Consider the following 20,766-nt stretch of genomic DNA (forward strand, 5'->3'; position numbering starts at 1 on the left):
GTGCACTGTGTGTGTGTGTGTGTGTGTATCGTGCTGGTGCATTCTGTGGTGTGAGAATCGTGCTTGTGCACTCTGTGGTGTAAGGATCGTGCTGGTGCACTGTGTGTGGGGGGATCGTGCTGGTGCACTGTGTGTGTGTGTGTGTGTGTATCGTGCTGGTGCATTCTGTGGTGTGAGGATCGTGCTTGTGCACTGTGTGGTGTGAGAATCGTGCTGGTGCACTGTGTGTGTGTGGGGATCGTGCTGGTGCACTGTGTGTGTGTATCGTGCTGGTGCACTCTGGTGTGAGGTTGTGCTGGTGCACTATGTGTGTGTATCGTGCTGGTGCACTGTGTGGTGTGAGGATCGTGCTGGTGCACTGTGTGGGGGGGATCGTGCTGGTGCAGTGTGTGTGTGGGCGCGCTCGCATCAGTTCAGAGGGTGGGGCACATTGCAGGCGCCACGGTGGCCGTGCATACGTGACTGTCCACGAGTGTGCCTGGGGGATGTGCAGGAAGGGCCTCTCCAGCACACAGCCCATGCGACCAGCGGGCTCTATGCCACCGTGGGAGGGTGGCCGCCGGGTCTCGGGGGGCCAGCAGCCCCACGTTTTGGCACCCGCAGCCGCCGTGCTGCGAGGCTAGTGACGGTGACCCGATGCTTAGGAAAGCGCTGCGCAGTGGTGCAGCCACTCCCGGAACTGCACTCAGGCGCCCAGGGCTCGGGGTGCGGGGTCCTCTGGAGGGCCGGGCGCCTACCTGAGTTGGAGCGCTTCTTCGGGGCTTTGAGGCTGCGGCAGCGGCCGCCCACGGAGCTGCTGTTGTCGCTCGTGGAGTCGTGCGCAGACGAGGCGCTGCCGGTGGCCTCGCTGTCGCGCAGCACGCTCTCGTAGCCGCTGCTGCCGCCGCTGTGGTAGAACAGGGCCGTCTTGCCCATGGCGGGCGGCAGCTCGCCGCTCAGCACGCTGCTGTTGTCGCTGCCGTGGCCGCTGCTGCAGCGGTGTGGCCGGCGCGGCGGCGTTACCTTGCTGTAGGGCGAGGGCAGTGGGGGCGCGGCCGGCCGCTCCTCGCCCGTCGCCCCCGCGCGCCCGTCGGCGCCCCGCGCGCCCGCGCCGCCCTGCAGCAGCTCCGAGATGCGCCCGTTGACGGCGCGCAGCGGCAGCTTGCAGGCGGGCCCGGCGCCCCGGCTGCGGCTCAGGGACTGCGTGGACCAGGACGTGGGCTTGGCGCTGGCCGCCAGGCCCGGGCTCTGGCCCACCGACTGCGGCAGGGACTTGGTGGAGAAGCTGAGCGTCTTGGTGGTGGCGGTGGCCAGGCTGCGCGCCTTGGGGCTGGCCAGCAGGAGCTTGCTCACGGCCGAGATCTTGCACGGGCCGGCCTTGGGCGACGAGGCGGCGGAGGTGGCGGGGGGCGGCGCGGGGCCCGGGGCGGTGGGCGAGGCCCCGGCGGCGCCGCCACGGCCCGGGCTCCTGCCGGCGCGGGGCATCGTGCTGTCCTTGCCCGCGTGCGCCCGCCAGCTGCCTGCGCACAGGCTCTCGGCCCTCTCCAGCGAGAGGCACTCGTAATGGCTGACCGTGGCCCGGCCCAGGGAGTTGGTCCTGCTGGCTAGCTGCTCCAGCTTAGCACTGAAGAGCCTGCTGCTGCTGGCCTCCTTCAGCCTGCCGCCGGCCTCGTCCGGGAACGCGGCCAGGAAGGGCGCCGGCGGGTGCGAGGGGTGCGAGGGGCTGCCGGTGCTGCTGCTGCAGGCGCTGTGCTGGGGGCTGGCCCGGTTCTTCTGGTCCAGGCTGGACTTGCGGACCGGAGGCAGAGGGGGCGTCCCTTTGGGCCGAGCCAGGACTCCGTGCTTGGGTGACGCCACCTTCCTCTCCGGGGTCGCCTTGCAGGGGGGCACGCCCAGCCCGTTGGTCTCCGCGGCACAGTGGTAGAACAGGCTGCCCAGTTCCTCCTGTCTGCTGGCCTTCTGGAAAGCCCTGGGCAGGCTGCTTGACTTGAGGCTCCTGTTGGGGTGCACAGGGCTCTGGGCCGCTGCGCCGGGCAGGGCCATCTCACAGCCATCCACCACCCTTCTGAAGGTGTCGCTCCCTGGCGAGGCGGACACCTCACTGCTGCTGCTGCTCAGCCTGTCCCCGGGGCTGGCCTTCCTGTCTTGTTCTGCCCTGGCCTCCGGCTTCGGGGGGCCTGTGGCAGCCTCACACCCAGTCCCCTCTTCCCTGGGATAGGCACTCTCTTTTTTGACCTCCTCTTCTCGTTTTAGCCAAGGATCCTCAAATTTCATCTCTGTCTTTGCACCAGTCTCCCTGCTGTCCTGGGTCTGTGCTGCTCTGGGCGCTGAGCTGACGGTGGGGGCGATGGACGCCTCGGGCTCTTGGACAGGCCGGGGGCTCATGGCGATGCAGGGGTAGACTGTAATGTTGGTCTTCATGGGGATGTAGCCCTCGCAGCCACCCAGATTTGCCGTGTTGGAGATGGTGACCATGGCTTTGCCCAGCGTGGAGATCTTGCAGCCTTTGATGGGGGCCGCCTTGTTGAAAGAGTCTTCGCTCACGTCAGGCAAGATGAGCAAATTGTCGGGGCCTGCCTTGGGCTTCTCCCGACACACCACAGCACTGTTCTGGATGCTGCCGCCGAGCTCCGAGGCCGGGGGCTCTGCCATGGCCTCCCCGTGCCCGAAGCATGTCTGGGCTGTGAAACTGTGGCAGGACTGCTCGCCATCACTGCCGGCGCTCATCTCGCTCAGCCAGGAGCTGATGGATGAACGTCTGCTCCCGGCCTCGCAGGCCTTCTCGTCCAGGGTCAGCTTCGGGAGGGGCAGGAACTGCGTGATGCTGACCTCGGAGACGGGCGCCACGCTGGAGTAGCACTCCAGGTCCTCGCTGATGCTGCCGATGATGCTGACAGGCCGGGAGCCTGAGGCCAGGGCCTGCACGGAGCAGTCGCTGTTGAAGCTGATGATGCTGGTGGGGCGGCCGCCGCCCAGGACCCCGCTGATGGTCAGCTCCTCTACCAGCGTGAACACCAGCTCGTCCTCACCGTTCAGCTCCAGCGGCTGCTGCACCGTCACCAGCGTGGTGCTCAGGATCTCCTTCTTAGAATCCGGGGAAGTCAATGCCTGAGGCTCGTCCTCGCCAGGGCTTTCGGGGAACCCCTCACTCCCAGCGGACATGGATTTCTTCAAGACCTGGGGGCTCATTCCGACCGGGGGGGTGCGCACCTCAGGCTGCATCAGGGACTCACTAGAGAGCAGGCCGGAACCCTTGCTCAGTGGAGGCAGGGGGGCAGGAGAAGGCAGGACGCCCTTCTGGGTGTAGACTTTGCATCTCTGGGAGGGAGAGCTGGTTGGCTTGTACTCTGAGGTCTTGGACAGGCTGGCGATGCCCAGCCGCGGGGAGCCCATCGGCCTGGGCTTGCCTTCCACAAAGCCGCAGGAGTTCAGGCTTTCTCGGCTGCTCTGGAGGCTGGCTGCGCTGTGCTCGCTGCTGCTGCCCGGGATGCTCCTGGGCGAGGCAGGGCTGGGGCTGCTGGGCGGCGCGGGGCCAGGGGCAGGGGCTGGGCCGGGCGAGTGATTTCTCTGCATCTTGGAGGCAGGAGGGGCGGTGCCTTCTCTGTCGGTGGACTGGCCGTCGGACCCGTCATCTTCCCTGTCGGACGCACAGAGTGGGCTTGCCCCGGCCGCCTGGCCTGACGGGGCGCACTTGCTGGCCTGCTCTGCCCCAAACTGGGCAGGCAGCTCTTCGAAAGGAAACCGACTGGGCTCTTCGCTGCCGTCGATGCAGCCCAGCCTCTCCTGCAGCTCGGCAAACGTGTTGCACTTCAAGCAGTCCCTTTCCGATTTGCTGGCCACGGCCCCACTGGCCTCCGCGGGCCGGCTGTCGCCCTGGACCTTCTGCAGGGCCGGCACGATGGGGACAAAGTCAGGGGGGCCCTCGTTGTCTGTGAGCTCCTTGTCCGACAGGGCCGTGCCGTTGGGCCCGATGTAGATGACTGTGTCGCAGGACTGCTCGCTGCTGGAGGAGTAGTCGGGCTCACTGGGCAGCTGAGGGCTGGGGAAGTCCGGCTCTGCCGCGGCCCTGGCCTGGAAGGGCCGCAGCTGGGTGGGCCTGCGCATCCGGCCTTCTTCACAGGAGCTCTCCCCGCCAGAGGAGCTCGACGTGTACTGTGGGTGAGAGAGGAGGGAGATCAGCAGGGGCAGCTCTCCCAAGATGCACCACCCCCTCCGTGAACCCACAGGCAGACTCCAGGCAGGCCCCCCAGGCCACCCCAGTTGGCCTCCCTGCCTTGGGCCATTTCTCATGGTGCAGCAGGCTGGAGTGCCCCAGCCTTGCACACCATGGCCTCTTGTGGGAAGAGGAGCCCCTGTGTGGCCCACCGGGCACAGAGCCTGCTCAGGAAAGGTGACCAGCCCAGACCCCGTCTGACCTCTGGAAGGCTGACGGGTCACATTCTTGTCACGCCACCAACTGTCCTGGCTTTGCCTCTGAGAACACAAGCTGGTCATTCCAGCAGACCCCGGGCCTCAGCCAGAGACACAGAGTTCACACGGCAAAACCCAGGAGCCCAGAAACGATTCCTGGAAATGCCAGGGAAGTAGGGCCATGCGCACAGGGAGCTGACAACCCCCTGCGGGCTCAACTGCTTGAAGGACACGGTTCTGACCTACGTGGGACCAAGGCGGGGAGAGAGACGTGGAATATTTCTCATCCGTGGCCAATTCTTCATCACAAAGGAGTAGCAGTCCATCCAAACTGCCTAAAAGTGGGCTGAGCACTCCCGGGTAGGGGTCCGGGCTGGATGACCGGCCACTGTCAGGGGAATGGGACATCGCCAGCCTGACGGCTCTCCTGCCCTGAGTGACCGCCAGATGGCGTGGGCAGCCCCGCACACCCCTGCCCCTGGGGCTGGGGGCTCGCAGTCGGGCTCCCAAAGCGCCTTCCTCCACCGCACCTCCCGGGAGCTCCTTACCTTCGTTTTCTTTTTCTTCATCCTCAAGACCCTCGAGGCGATCTGGATGGTGGACAGGGTTTCAGCGTAGCTGCCGGCGGCGGCCGAGATGTGCGCAATCATGGTGGTGCGGCAGTTCACGTTCCCTAGGGACTCCCGCAGCAGCATGGTGAGCTTGCTCTCTCTGCCGGACAAAGTGAATTAGGGCTGCATTAGTGGGCCAGGCTTCACTCTGGCTGTCAGGGTGGGACTTCGGGCCTCTACAGGGCTCTTGTTGTTGTGGGCCGCAGGGTTTTGTTTTTTTTTTTTCCCATTGTTTTTAAATGGCATACTAATGAGCATTGTTTTTTAGCATGGGGCTATTTGTAGTTGGCAGCTGAGCTAGGGCTCCAAACCCAAGGATGGACTCCATGCAAAACATCTCCCTGGGCCCTGCTGTCCTGCCGTTGGGTAATCCTGTGTGTCTGCGCGCACACAGGACATTGCGCATAACGGGACCTGGGGATAGAAAGAGAGGAAGGAGCAGGACAGAACGGCTCTGTGGCTAGTGATCGGCAGGCTGTCTGCGCACACGGCCATTCTCTGCAAGTGTCTGCACGCAAGCAGTCCCTGCAGGGGAAAGCAGCCTGCCAGCCATGAACTCGCGTGGAAGATCTGCGTGTTTGTAACGTACGCGGTTTGCAGAGTTGCAGGTGCTTTATTACCATTGTCTCTTACTCTCGTATTTGTACACAGTGGAAATGCAGAAGAAGGTATATGTATTCCTGATCTCAAGTGGGGCAACGCAGACATCGCCCCAGGCATTCAGCCAGCCAGCCACGGAACATGGAACTTTCTAGAAAGCCCTCCTCTGGAGACTCTGCAGGCGCCGTGTAGGGCCGGGGCCCTGAGTGGTGATAATGAGGTGTTTCCAGGCTCTTCAAAAACTGACCTGGAGGAATGACTCCTGTTTTTCCATTCTTACCCTCGTCCCCGCATTCTCCCTGCCTTGCTCTTAAAGGCTTCTGCCTACATCATCATCAGTGCTCATCCCCTCAACTGCTGCCAGATGTCATTTCCGCCCCGGAGCCTTCCCTGATCCCGAGGGCAGAGGCAGCCTCTGTGTTTCCCGTGCTCTGCGTGCACAGCTCTGTGTCGTGTTCATGACACCAGGTGCAAGGGTCCTGTCCTCACGCCCGCGTCCCCACCAGGCTGTCTGCCAGCCACCTCCGCAGAGCTCCCTGGAGAGGGGCCTTCCAGTTCGGCAGGCCGGCTGTGAGAGGCAGGCTGCTGTCAGCAGAGATTAGGCCTCGGACACAGGGAAACCATCTCACACGTGACCTGCATCAGGCCTTCAGGGAGGAAGATCCCGATAGACAAGCCATCGTTTGCCTTTCCACCTGGAACCAATTAAGGCATCAACTGGGGAGGCCGGGCTTGCTGTGGCTCAGGTCCTGGGCAATTTAAAAAATATAGCAGGGTTTCCCTTCAAGAGAAGTCATTAGTGATAAAAGTCATGCAAGGCGAGTGTTCTGGACGGACTGTTTATGTCCCTCAAATTCGTAGGTTGAAACCTAGCCCCCAGAGTGATGCCATTAGGAGGTGGGACCTTCGGGAGGGGACCGGTCATGAGGGTGGCGCCCTCATGAACGGGAATGGGGCTCTAATGAGGGAACTTGCAGGAGCTCCCTCACCCCTGTCGCAAGAAGGTGGCCCTCTGTGAACCAGGAAACCTCTCTCACGGGACACGAGATCTGCCGGTGCCTTGTTGGACTTCTCCAGAACAGAGAGAAATAAAGATCTGTGGTTTCAGCCCCCCACCCCCACCGGCTCCCCAGTCTGTGGTATTCTGTTCTAGCCCCCTTAATGGACTAGGACAGGTAAGGGGGGTGTGCCGGAGGATCCAGGCCTAGCGGTCAACACTTAACTTCCAGCAGGCGCACCAGGGACGCCACCAGTGATGGCCAGACGGGAAATCCGGTCCCACCCCCGGCAGACACGCTGAGCTGTGACACAGCATCGGGGCGAGTCCCAGGCTTTGTTTTTCCCGTGTCTTCAAGTGGAACACAGATCCCGTTAGGCTGAAGTTGTGATCCTTTCAGTCCATTCGTTCTTACTGTTCGTGGTGGTCATGTTCGTCTAAGTCTCTGTGAACACGGAGGTTGTGAACCCTGCTCAGGACAGCACCCAGCAATGGGTCAGTATGTAACCCTGTTCCAGGTGTTCCTGGTTAAAGTCACCTAATTTAACACACCTTTCTTACAAATTTTATAAATTATATGCACCCTTTCATTATAATAGAACACTAGCTGAGAACGGTTTAACATTTTCCTGACTCTGGGTAATATGAACATAAATTTCTTTGGCTTTTAGCCTCACAAGATTGTCCACTGTGTTTTTTTGTTTTTTTGTTTTTAAGATTTTATTTATTTGACAGAGAAAGACAGCGAGAGAGGGAACACAAGTGGTGGGGGGGGCAGGGGTGTGAGAGGGAGAAGCAGGCTTCCCGCAGAGCAGAGAGCCCGACGGGGGGCTTGATCCCAGGACCCTGGGATCGTGACCTGAGCCAAAGGCAGATGCTTAACGACTGAGCCACCCAGGAGCCCGCTTTTTTTAAAAAAGAATTTTATCAGTCCTCTTACGGATCCACAAATATAGCCATTTTCCCCAGAGCTTCATCACACACTTTAGAGGTTACCTTATACTTTCTAGAGCAGCCTGATGTATAGATCAGTGAATCCCCTCTTCCTTTTTCTGGATGAAGCATCTTGTTGATTCATTAGCATTGAACTCATGCCAACAACACTGATCATACCTGAACCAAGCTTCTCTAACATATATATTTTCTCTGTAAGGCACATCCCAGCCTTCTTGCACCAAGGAACACGGACACCCCCACAGCATTGTGCTGGGGACCACTGTGCTGGGGGCCAGTAAAACCACCACCAAAAAGCACGCAAATACAAACAACATGGCACTAAATAACCCTGCAAAGGGCCCTGGTTTACAGGAAGAGAGGCAAAACAAGGAGGCAGAGTGTTGGCTTGCCCACCTCAGCTGGGTACATGTGCATCGAGCCACTCAAAGGTTTGGGTACCACGCATGTCTGCAAATGACCGCAAACACACCGCTAGCATTGGTTTTGAATGTAATTCGCAAATATGGAATCCGCAAGTGACGAGGGTCCACGAGGCTTTGAAATCCCTCATGTAATGCTTATTAATCAGGTGAACGCTGCTGAGGACACACTCTGCTCACTTCTCTGTGTGGCCACGTGTGAGTCCTCAGGCAAAGGGGCCAGAATCAAGACAGAACGTTGTCACACCAAACTGTCTGCCCGGTGCATTTCCACTTGATTCCCCATTCATGAGTCAATCACAGGACGATTTTTTTTTTTTCAAGTCCACATTGTTGGAAGAAGCCAGGGCATGTGTGTTGCTTGGCAACCGGCATTTTAGCTCTCCTCGAGGAAAACCAGTAAAACCGTGAGCAAGACTCCTTCACACCGGCCTCTCTAGACTCTCAAACATCCTCTTATGGGAATGAAAAATGGTGGCTATAAAGCTTTGGGTTTTTTCCACCTTGTGATGATCTTTTAACTTGGAACAAAGACAGTTAAGTTGGGGAGGGAAGGTGAAAGAAGGGGCAGGGTACTAAAGGCTGAAAACTGTAGATTTCACTCAGTGTCTTTGGTAGGAAAATAAAGATTCAAAAGAGTTTCTAGGGCAAAAGCCAGCAGAGATTCGGTCTGCGCCTCTGCATCAAGGCTGAGGCAAGAGGAAGAGAAGCTCGCAGGTGTGGAACTAGTAGCCCCCAAGCCCCAGGGCCAGGCTGGAGGAGGGTTGTAGGGACTCGGGGGCTACGTGGGAGGGGTCCTGGCTAGACAGGACAGCTGGGGCAGGAGGGGGCCGGTGACAGCAGAGCCGGCGGGTCTGGGGAAGGACCATGCCCCCTTTGAAGCAGCCACGTTCCATGCACACATATTCCACCTCCCTCCCACCCCAAATGGCACACATCTTTTAAAAATTTTGGAAAAATGTCTTGTTTTTTAAAACAAGTCAACTTTTTCTTAGACACAGCAAGAACAGGATCATGAACAAATGTTCATAGTGATAATGCTAAAATTAAAGCATGATGAGCATGTACATGGGCTGACAAACCAGGACTTGCAGGCCAAAGCCGGACCACCACCTGCTTTTATAAATAAAGTTTTATTGGAACACAGCCATGACTACTAACATACTGGCTCTGTCTGCTTTGGTGCCACGACAGCAGAGCTGAGTGGTTACGACAGAGCCTGTGTGGCCCACAAAGCCACAAATGTCTCCTATCTGGGCCTTTACAGAAAAAGGGTGTTTGTTTTGTTTTGTTGTTGTTGTTGTTTTTGCCCTGTGTCCGAGAGTAATGACATAGCATGGTCTCATCCCAGACACAGCACCAAAGAGTCACCAACCAGAGCACGAAGGAGGGTGGTGATTTCCTCGCTATTCAATCATCTCTTGCCAAACAGAAACCGGCAGAGGAGCAAATCCTGAGCTTCAGAAATCACTCGAGCACCAGGATACAGCTACGGGCAACTGCCCAGATCACCTCCTATCGCACACAGAAGCAGAGCCTGTCCTTCCTAAGGGGCTGTGAGGCTGAGCACACTCATTCACTCACATTAGCAGCAGCTCATTCAAGAAGCGCATAGTGAGCATGCGCTGACTGGATGCAAGGTGCAGGGACAGGGACAGGGCAGGGAGGAGGGACAAGGTCGTAATCATGGAGCCGGCTACCCAGCGAGGCACACACATGACGACATCATTTGTTAACGCCAACGGCACATCTAACACTGCACGTGATAAGCAAAGATCCCCCCACTCCGAGGCTGAGGGCTGTCCCCCATCGTCACCGTAACTCCCCGACTTCTAGACACTTCCTCACCTCCATGGTGACAGCACAGTCTGTCTCCTGGGCTCGGTTCCCCTATGTGGCTAACATTTATTTGCCCCAAACACCCCACAAAACTCTAAATTCCTTTTGGAAAGGGTGGTTTGGAATCTGCAGCGCGTTGTATGTGGACCCTCGGGGGAGGAAACCCTCCCAAGCCCTCCCAGATGGCGAGACCGTTCGGGGTTCTGCTGAAACACAAGGTTTCCATGTCACACGGCAGTGCCGGCCAGGTCACGGCACACGAAGAAGGCCATTCCTTTCATGAGCAGTGCGAAGTAGCCTCCTTTTCCAGAAAGGCGGTGATAGAACCCTTGAGGTACCAAGTGGGGCATCTGTGAACCAAGTCCTTGTGAAGGAGACAGAGGTGGTGAGCTCTGAATCGCCATGTCAGGCAGCCTGCCCACAGCCCCCCGGGATGCCCTCCCTTCGACTCTGCTTCTCATGAGCGAGTCTGTAGATGTCCACTCCTGTCAATTCGTAATAATTCTCTCTTTTTTTTTTTTTAAAGATTTTATTTATTTGAGAGAGAGAGAGAGTGAGAGAGAGAGAGCGCAAGAGGGGGTAGGGTTAGAGGGAGAAGCAGACTCCCCGCAATGTGGAAAGAAAGGAGCTTCGTTAATCCAGAAAACTAACTAAGCTCCAGAACAATTTGCAAGAGAAAACCTCCTGTGGGCGGCTAGGACCACAGCAGACCTACAAACCCCAAACTCAGGCACATGGGCACCCACCCCGCATGCGCACAGGTAGGCTCTTCTTCAGAGTCAGGAGAGTGTTTTTCTACAAGTGTTGTGCAATCAGTATCTGAGAATGGAAACCACACATGCGAAATTCTGGGAGGCATCAGATATCCCAGATCAAGGTAACAATATTTCAATGCCAAGAAAACATCGGCATCCCTCGAGTTCTTAAGGATATGGCCCTGGAGCCACACTGCATTCTAGAAACCATCCCGTTTTCTACCCATGTTACCCGGAAACTGCCGAAATGTGCTGTAGAGCCTGAGACAGGCAGCTTGACGTGCTGGGTGAGAGTGGCTAGGTCTCAAGTCAGCCACGAGAGTTCTGACCCTGCAGCTCTGCCCCCAGGCCCCTGCATCCACGCACCAACCACCAGGAGGAGAGAGGACAGTGAAAAGGAAGCAGGGAGGGCGCCTGGGTGGTTCAGTTGGTTAAGCGACTGCCTTCGGCTCAGGTCATGATCCTGGAGTCCCTGGATCGAGTCCCGCATCGGGCTCCCTGCTCGGCAGGGAGTCTGCTTCTCCCTCTGACCCTCCCCCCTCTCATGTGCTCTCTCCTCTCATCCTCTCTCTCAAATAAATAAATAAAATCTTTAAAAAAAAAAAAGAAAAGGAAGCAGGGACAGAATGGAAAAGAAGAGGTAGGTTAATGTCATGAACTTGACCTAGTTTTGGCCACTCAAATGGTACTCTATGCGCTCTCTCCCGCTGCCTCCTTCCTATTCACACCCCATTGGCCTGTGAACATCTTTTCCTACTATCACCCAAGGGGTCACCAGTGACTCCTGAGGCCAGCCCAAGTACTGGAGACCAGGGTGCTCCTGGATGAGGGCAGTTCTCGTCCTGTCTTCTAGGTCCCAAGCAGATGGCTTTGTGACATTGTTGAGCTGACAGACTGAAATATGTAGATCCACAGGGGAAAAGAACTTCCCTTGAGTTTATTTATCTGTAAGGGACTTGGTGACCCCCTTCTCATGATTGTGGCACAGACACGTGCACTTTTGGGAGAAGACTTGGTACGCCTTCTCTTTAGGGAAACCATCTGCTCTGCAGGAACGGCCTTTTCTTGGCAATGTTCCCCTCGAGGGTGCCAACATTTCAGGGCATGAATGATCTGGTTCTGGTTGCTACAAAAGAACCAAAAGCTTGGTATGAGCCATGTTATCCTAATGGCATTTTCAAAAGAAGTTACACGAAGTTAGAATGGTTCAGATATTGTTCCCTTTGTGCTGCCGACGGCATAAGCAGGTGTCCGTTGTGGGACACAGGGGAGCAGGATGTGTAATAAGGCAAACTGGACAGAGAAGTACAGCTCTCAGATGGGACAGGGACCCTGATACCCACACGTGTGTTAGAGGTGTGTCTAGAAGCACCAGCATTTAGTTGAGAGGTGGTGACTTCCCTCATCAGGGGAGAGCTTAGAGAAGGACCCTGTGGAGAGCCACCCAGTGCCAGCTGAAGGACCAGTCTTGGTGACCCAACTAATATGGCACCTGGTCTGAGTTCGTGCCTTGCTTAACCTGAGACCTGCTGTTGGTGGAGGGCCTGAAACTGTAACTGCAGAGAGTGAACAAGGTTAACCTAATTGTTCCCTCACGAGGTTCTTGATTAGACATCGTAGAACCCTGAGACACAAATGGCACCATTTTGGAAGTCCTCTGACACAGGGTAATACATGGGAGAGATGAGGGGGTGCACCTGGGTGGCTCAGTCGGTGGAGCGTCCAACTCTTGGTTCCAGCTCAGGTCATGATCTCAGGGTCGTGAGATCGAGCCCTGTGTTAGGCTCCACACTCAGCATGGAGTCTGCTTGAGGATTCCGTCTTTCCCTCTACCTCTCCCCTCCCCCATCTTGTGCGTTCTCTCTAAAATAAATATTTTAAAAAACATACACGGGAGAGATGCCTCATCCCCATGCCATCCTGCTTACCCAGGGCTGGCACCATGTGGCTCTAGAGCTTTGTTGGCTGTGCCCAATGAGAGGCAGGAAAGAAGGGATAGTGGCCCACAGGGGCCTGCTATTCTCAGTGAAGCAGCATTGTCCCCGGCAGGACTAGGCGTGTGACAGGCATTCATGAGAATGGGACATTGGAAAATATCTGGATGAAAAACCAGTTCACGCAAGCTAAAGGGTTTGCATTGCATATATGGGCTGGGGCCAATGAAACCTGCTTTATGACTAATAGTTTACCACTGTACACAGAGGAAGACGAAATCTAAGGAAATCCGGGCTGCACGAATCCATTTGATCCTGGATATCAGTGTTCCATTTATCTGAATAAGATAAAATTCACATTAATTCCACCTGCTTCATGAGAAAGACCACCTGTAAACTGTAAACAGTGAATAGTCTTGGCAGAATATTTTAAGATAAAGGTATCAGAAGGTTTCCAGTTAAAATCCTAACTAATCTGCTTCAAACTCATGTAATAAGACATACTTGTGGGGCGCCTGTGTGGCTCAGTCGGTTAAGCATCTGGCTTTTGATTTCCACTCAGGTCATGATCTCAGGGTCGAGAGATCGAGCCCCGTGTCAGGCTCTGCACTCAGTAGGGAGTCTGCTTGAGAATTCTCTCTCCCTCTTCCCCTCCCCCTGCTCTCTCTCTCTCTCTCAAATAAATAAATAAAATCTTTTTTTTAAAAAAAAGACATATTTGCAGTGACTAAACTGATCGTAACACATGGGTTCACTCTCAGAAGCTAAACGTGTTCCATGAAAACTTTTTTTTACATTATTCACTTTTTAAACAACTCAAGCCTCCTCATCTAGAGCAAGGAAAAACTTCCATCCAGTCTAAGTTGCTGACCACTCAGAATTAGTAGAATCTGAATTGCTCTAGATATTCTTGGTTCTGCTCAGGAAAATGTACATTCATTCCAAGGCCATAGCACACAGGGATGACATAAGGTATTTTAAAGGTAATTCATACAATAAGAATTACAGGATAGAGATTCCAGGATATGATTCTGAGTCAGGTTGAACAGTATTTTTAGAAGCACAGAGTATCACAGTTGGAAGGATTCTCAGAGGTCACTGCATTTTCTGGAAAAGAATTGCCACTGTAGCAGGTGATCTGCTCTCTGCCAGAATACTTGTAATGACTGAGAACTTACCAACTCCTGGGGTAGCCTGTGTGATACTTTTGAAGAGCCTCAATTATCAAAAAGCTCTGTCTTATACTGAACTTAAATCTTCCTTAGGCATCTAACCATGGGCACTCACTGTATTCTAGGGGCAACACAGCGTAAGAGTAATTCTCATGCACACAGTGGCCCTTCCCATTTTTAAAAGACATTTATCATATCCTCCCTTACAGGTTCTCTTACTTGGGAATATTCCACATGCCTTCCATTGCTCCTCAAATATTTGGTCATCCAAGCTCATACTAATCCCCCCTAAACCCAGCACTTCCTCTTTGCTCAGAGTTCTTGTGTAGTAAAGAACATGGCTTTGCCCAAAGAAGTCTAGCCTTTGCCCTCAGCCTCTGGGAGGTAATCTATGTCATATCTGTTAGGAGGGTCTTTGTTTAGGGCAGGGACTGGCTGCCCCAGATCAGAGGGCCACACCTGACCATCTTAGGGTGGGGGCTGGCCACACCACAAAGATCAACTGTATGATTTAGGTCAGGGACTTTGGGTCATGCTGTATCAGTTGACGTATAGACTGAGTGAGACCATGTGGGAAATCAATCAATCAATCATTCCTATATAATGTAGCCCCAATAAAAACTCTGCACACCAAAGCTCAAGTGAGCCTTTGGGTGGCATGTACTGTCATGTACACTGGAAAAGTAACCCACTATGACTGCACGGGACAGGACAACAGAAGCTTCACACACATGTTCCTTTTCCTTGGGCTAGTTTTAATCTGTATCCTGTCTCTGTAACGAATCACAGCTGTGGGTACCTTCAGTGAGTCTGGAAGTCCTCCTAGTGAATTACCAAATTCGAGGGTGGTTTTGGGAACCCTTCAAACTTGCCGTTGGTGTCAGAAGTGGGAGTGGCTTAGGTGAACTCTTCTAACTTTTCAGTTGGACTCTACAGAAGTCCAACTTGGCAGTCTGTGCCCTCATACCCCACAGTGTGGCTAATGCCAGCTCGCTTTTTTCAACACGATCCTGAGAACCTTTGGGTAGGAGCTGTTCTTTTATTTTGATCTTTCTTTTCATTTGGACCTTTCTTTATAGTAACTTGGACATGTTAATGACATATTAGCTCTAGGACAGAAGGGAAAAGATCTTATATCTATTTTTACTTTGTTTAGCATGACTGGGAGCTAAGAATGTCATCATTACTTGGACGAAAAATAAGACGAATCGAAAACTAAAAACAATAGCCCAGAAGGCAAATTAGTAGACCTTACAGACAAATAGGAAGTAGGTCCAAAGATTTCCCCTGAATTCCCAGATTGCCAAAAATTGTGTATGCTAATGAGGCTTAAGATGCTATCAAGAGGTGCTTAATAAGTCAATAACAAGATCTTCTGCATTTCCTAAACATGCAGACTGATCTGTGATAGATGCATGCTCATTCTTTAATCCACCTGCAGGACCAGATTAGGAGTAATAATGTTTCTATCATTTACTGCAGTTTATTTTTTTTTTTAAAGATTTTATTATTTGAGAGCGAGCGAGCATGCACTAGAAAGAGCAACCACGAGTGGGGGCAGAGGGAGAGGGTGAAGCAGGCTTCCCTCGGAGCAAGGAGCCTGACTCGGGGCTTGATCTTAGCACCCCAGGATCATGACCCAAGCCCAAGGCAGATGCTTAATCAACTGAGCCACCCAGGCGCCTCATGAAGTTTCACTTCCTTTTTAAAATCCATTTGGCCTCACAAGTGATGGAAGCAGCCCAAGTGTCCATCGTAGATGAACGGATAAAAAGAAGTGGTCTATATATAGACCACTGGAATATTATTCAGCTATAAAAGAAATGAAATCTTGCCATCTGCAACCACAAAGGTGGAGCTGGAGGGTATAATGCTAAGTGAAATAAGTCAAACAGAGAAAGAAATACCATATGATTTCATGCATATGTGGAATTTAAGAAACAAAACAAATAAAAAAAGGAGACAAACCAAAAAACAGATTCTTAACTCTAGAGAACAGACTGGTGGTTATGGGGTGGGGGGGGGTGGAGGGGAGATGGGGGGATGGGGGAAACAGGTGATGGGGATTAGGAGTGCACTTGTTGTGATGAGCACGGGGTGATGTATGGAAGTTTTGAATCACTACATTGTACATCTGAAACTAATAGAACCCTGTATGTTCACTATAAAAAAATTCCTTTGGCCTCAGCCATTATTAGTTATTGATGCGAAGACATTTCTATAGTCCAGTCACGTTTTATAGAACCAGAACAGCTGTGGAGGACAGCTTTACTGGGGGAGGGATGAGGAAACATCTCAATTATGTTGCATTATAACTATCTACACATCCTCTGGGTAAAGATGAGCTCACTGTACTGTGCAGAAACCTTGCTGTTCTTCAAGTGCTGATCATCCTCAGGTTTGCGAGCATGCATTAATTCTAAGGTCAGCGATCTCTGGGGTAATCCAAAAGGGAGTTAGGCACCGATGGGTGACAGAGATGGCAGCAAGAGTCATGTTGCCATGGTGATAGAGGGCCCCTCCCAGGACCTGCTCACTCCTGTCCTTCTCCGTGGATTTTTAAAGAATTCTCAGAGAGTAAACGAAGGTTACAAAGGAATTCTTGACATAATGGAATCCTACTCTTGCCTAGTGCCTTCTCTCAAATCTTTCCCACTGCCTTCCTGCTACACCATTCCCCACTTCCTGTGTCACCTTAGCAATACACGGACATTTTAAGAATTTCCCTATGCTTTTCCATGAGTTGTGATGTTTGTTTCAGTTAGGAAACATATAGGAGGAAGTACATGCCTAAGTGGCATTTTGATGGCACCTCTCTAGATAGAGCTCAGTCTGTGGCTGTCCCTCAGGGTTGACATTAGAACTGTGTACAGTTTGGGCTTTGAAAATCTGGAAGTGTAAACAGAGTTTTTTCAAAAGAAAAAAAATGGCAGGGAAGCATCTGGAACGGTTTCACCTACTTTCTTGACCAACCTCTCTAAGCAAAACCCTAAGATAACAGAGCAGTGTGGGTCCTGGGTGAATTATGGGGCTTTTATTCTCCAGTGCTGGAAACCCAGGTGAGTCCCTCTTGCACCACATTCCTTGGAAAGGCTAGAAAGAGGTCAAATGGCATTAGCCAAAGGGTCTGGGCTTAATGCTAACACTGGGTTATAATCATGACTATCTCCAGTCTCCAGAGTTCAATTTAGCCCATTCCATGCTTGCTGTCTCTCAAAATAAATAGAGGAAATGCAAATCTGAGCCCTGAGCAGTGATGTCATTTGCATTCCCTTGACAGTGTTCTGATCTTGTGCACACAAAAGGCAGGGAAGTTCAATCTCACTTTGGTCAATCGGACTGCCCATCAGTGGGCACCCCTGTGTTGTAGGACAACCTTCCAGGAGAGAGGACATAAGCTGGCTCATTATTCGAGGTCAGCGGTACTGAATCACCCCGTCGGAAAGGATTCAGCCCAGTTCTTGAAGGATGGATTAGATGATTAAACGTGTCCCATCCTGTGATTGAGCTTGCGTCTCTCCCTGTGCAGTGGCTTTTCCTTCAAGTCACCAGCATGGAGCTTCAAACAGGATTCTGACTGTTGAGGTCAGGACAAGCCATTCGCTGCCCTCTCCTTCCACCCCTGCCCCTGTCCCGGACCAATGGCCTTGCCAAGACTCAGCTGGGGACACTGAAGATTGTCCCAGGAGGGTGAGGCGCCATTGCCACAAAATCCATTATTCACCAAGATGGGGGACGTGGGCACCGGCCAGATGGGCTGGAGATGGGCATGACTATGGTTCCAATCCATCTGTTACTTCATTGACCGACAGTCTAGGAGACCTCCTTCTCATCATATAAAAGGTGACCATAGAGATGATTTGGCGGCTTTGGATCTGGAGCTGGACAGAGTGAGGAGGATGCTGGGAAATACTCTAGATGCCTCCCGGCAGGTGGAGTCCGACCATCCCACTACCCACAGCTCCTTGAGCAAGTGTGGACTTTAGTGCCTCTCCTGCACTAAATGCATCCCAGGAGCTCAGTCTAGAATGCTGTTTACTTTGATCCTATGGAAATTCTTTCATATTCAGCTCCATTCACTAACCCACTAATTATCTCCACCCCCCCAACAAAAAAATAAATAAAGGAAAGGAAAAATCTGTCCTAGCAACTCCCAGGGACTTTGTGTCCTTGGAAATCACCTGCCTTTCCTTCTCTTCTTTTTTATTGTAGCAAAATATATACAACATGAAATTTACTATTTTAGTCATTTCAAGTATCCAGTTGAGCTGAATACTATTCCAGTGCCTGGACATACCATATTCTGTTTTCTGTTCATATACTGATAGGCACTTGGAAAGTTCCCACCTGTGGATTATTGTGAAGAAACCTGCCATGAACAAGTATCTGTTTAAATTGCTGCTTTTGAAGCTTTTGAGTGGAATCCTGGGATAATACAGCAATTCTCTTTTAAATGTTTTGAGGAATTGCTGACTGTCTTTGGGGCGACTGCAAATTTTACACTCACCAACTGTGCATGACAGTGCCAATCTTACCACATCATTGCCAACATTTGTTTCTGTTTAATAACAGCCCTCCTAACGCATGTGAGGTGGCATTTCACTGTGGTTTTGTTTGCATTTCTCTATTGGCTAATGATGCAGAACATCTTTTCGTGTGCTTGTTGGCCATCTGTATGTCTTCTCTGCAAAAATGTCTATGCAGGTCCTCTGCCTATTTGTGAAGCAAACTGAATTTTTGCTGTTGTTGAATGGCAGGAGTTCTTTATATACTGTGGGTAGGAATCCTATATTAGAGATATGATCTGCAAAGATTTGCTCCCATTCTGTGGGGTTTCAATCTCTGGATAGTGTTCTTCGATGCACAAAATTTTTGAGCAACACTTCAACATTCTTAGATTTTTAACTCCCATTTTGTGGCCCCTGTGGTTCAAAAACCTTCCAATGTTGCTTTTCCTGTGACAGGCCTGCCAATAAGAGTGACCAAACATTGCCTGTGGAATTTCGTGAAGATCTTTGTCCAATATGGTTCTTGTTACTCGCAGACCACTAACCAGGAACCAGCTGGGGAAAACTTGAAAGACTGTTGTTAAACACATGTGCCAGACTGCCCAGGGCTAAACTTCTTTTGAAACCACGTAAAACCAACTTTCAGGAGATGATGAGGGCAACTCTGTTAGAATGCCTTCCGGGTCTCATCTATGGCTTAAAGAAACACAATCCCACAGTCTTTGCAAAATGTACTAACGGGATTGGCTCTTGGCACTAAGAGCAGGGCATAGTAATTGGAAGGAATTAAAAGGAAATTAAGTTTGAGAATGGTTTCCATTACTGGTGCATGTCTGAAAATAAGATGTTACACTGAGGCTGCAATGCAAACATTTAATAATTTGAGAGAGAGTCTGCAAAATTTTAATGGGGAACGACATGAAGAAATTGCACATTTCTTGAAAAAGAACGAAGCTGATTCAAGTTTTCCAGTGATAATTATTTTGTTTGAAAAAAAAAAGTCTATTGTGGAACAACAGTTATATCTTTTAAGTTGATACATCTAATGGCAAATGGCTGTTCATTTCTTACATGGGGTTAATGTGGTTTGAGTTCAGAACCAAATCACCGATATCCCACAAGATCCTTAACTGGGCAGTTTCTCAAATCCCACCAGTGACAAGAAGCTTGCAAATTAGGAGTTCATCACATCTTCTATGCCCCTTCTTTGTGCCTGCTTGCTTTTAAAGAAAAATTTCAAAAATTTCAAAATTTCAATACATCAAAAATTTTCACAAGTGCTATGAAGGGCTCTCAGTGGGTCACATACCACAGAGGATGCCTACTTCTTGAAGAACTGCGTAAGATGGTCAGAGATCACTTCTTTTCTTTCTACACATCTAGGTCCCAACACAGTATCCAGCATAGAGTTGCTTTTTTATAAATATTTAAATAAATATCAAATGAGTACCTCCTCAACAAAAGAGGCCTCCTCACCAAGCTTCCTAACTCCAAAGCACTACATTTGCCTTTTCCTCATAGGAGCCACAGTCAGACTAAAACCAGGGCAGTTGCCACCGCCTTGGATGGACTGAGTGCCAGGCAGAAGGCTCATGGTCTTCCCCATGTGATGGCAGGGCAACTCTCCCAGAGCATTCCAGAGGACACGCCGTGGTCTGCTCAGGTGTACGTGGCCCACCGCCTTCGAGGACGGATCACAGGAGGGACATTTACACTCAGGTACAACATTCCCCAAAGAGGAACAGCCAGAACCACCAAGAAGCCCTCATCTTCAACAAGACTCTGGCCCGTCTGTCAGCTGTGTCCATGTCATGATCCCATGGCTTTTCTGAGGTTGATGCTGTACAGAATGAAGGTCTCCAGAGTGAAAATGTGTGGTGTCAGCAGTGTGTATGGGTTAAACAGGCTAATAAAACCAGGTTATGGAGTCAAGGTCAGTACCCCTGGCTTGTAGAACAGATGTTCCACAATAGAACCCAGGGATCTCCCACCTGGCAGGTGAAGGTCAGCAGAGGGGGCGTCTCCCCACATGCTGATGCTGAGGGTCTTGTTATGAAGCCTGGAGCTGCCCCATCCATGTTCCTTTGTGCTAACACCAAAAAATCTTATTCAGACCATTCAGCTTGCTGGGAGGTAGTTCAGCCAACCAGCATTCGTGAAGAACTGAGGGCCGAAGTGGGCCCTCTGTGCACCCTGGGGTTGCAAACACAAATGCGACGCGCCCCTGCTCTGCAAGGCTGATCACAGGCTCCGGTTTCCCCACAAAAGTCTCTGTTTATGCCCGTTACCCTGCGTCCTCCCAGGTTACGTTGTCATGGATTTTTCGTTCTTTAAAAACAAAGTATTATCGGTAAGGAAAAAAATCTGTGTCCTAAGCTGGCCTACTGAGCCAGCAGGGGAGTCCCAGCCCCTGCCCCCAGGCTCTTCTGGGTTCTTCTCCCTGCTCTGCTTCCCGGGCGGGCCAATCCGGGTTTCTCTCCCTGCCCCCCTTCGCGCACGTGCCAAGAGTGCCAAGTGTGCAGAAGTAGAAGTGTATAAGTTGCCCCCTTTGTTTGTGCTCGGGGCTCAGACCTTTGGAGATCACT

At 52.1% G+C, this 20,766-nt stretch overlaps 1 protein-coding gene across 2 annotated transcripts in view; it reads right to left on the reverse strand.

Annotated features, from left to right (window-relative positions):
- The window catches only part of KIF26B (kinesin family member 26B), a 412,513-nt gene that overhangs the window by 14,882 nt on the left and 376,865 nt on the right, over positions 1–20,766 (reverse strand). For both annotated transcript variants that reach the window (XM_081824476.1, XM_081824475.1), the window contains 2 exons: positions 4,938–5,100; positions 738–4,131 (listed from right to left, as the gene is read on the reverse strand). In XM_081824476.1, coding sequence (XP_081680602.1) covers positions 738–4,131; positions 4,938–5,100 — 3,557 coding nt within the window. The remainder of the gene's footprint in view (positions 1–737; positions 4,132–4,937; positions 5,101–20,766) is intronic.

Source organism: Leptonychotes weddellii, chromosome 6 (assembly GCF_054177405.1).
Source record: "Leptonychotes weddellii isolate Sample4059 chromosome 6, ASM5417740v2, whole genome shotgun sequence".
Lineage (NCBI taxonomy): Eukaryota > Metazoa > Chordata > Mammalia > Carnivora > Phocidae > Leptonychotes > Leptonychotes weddellii.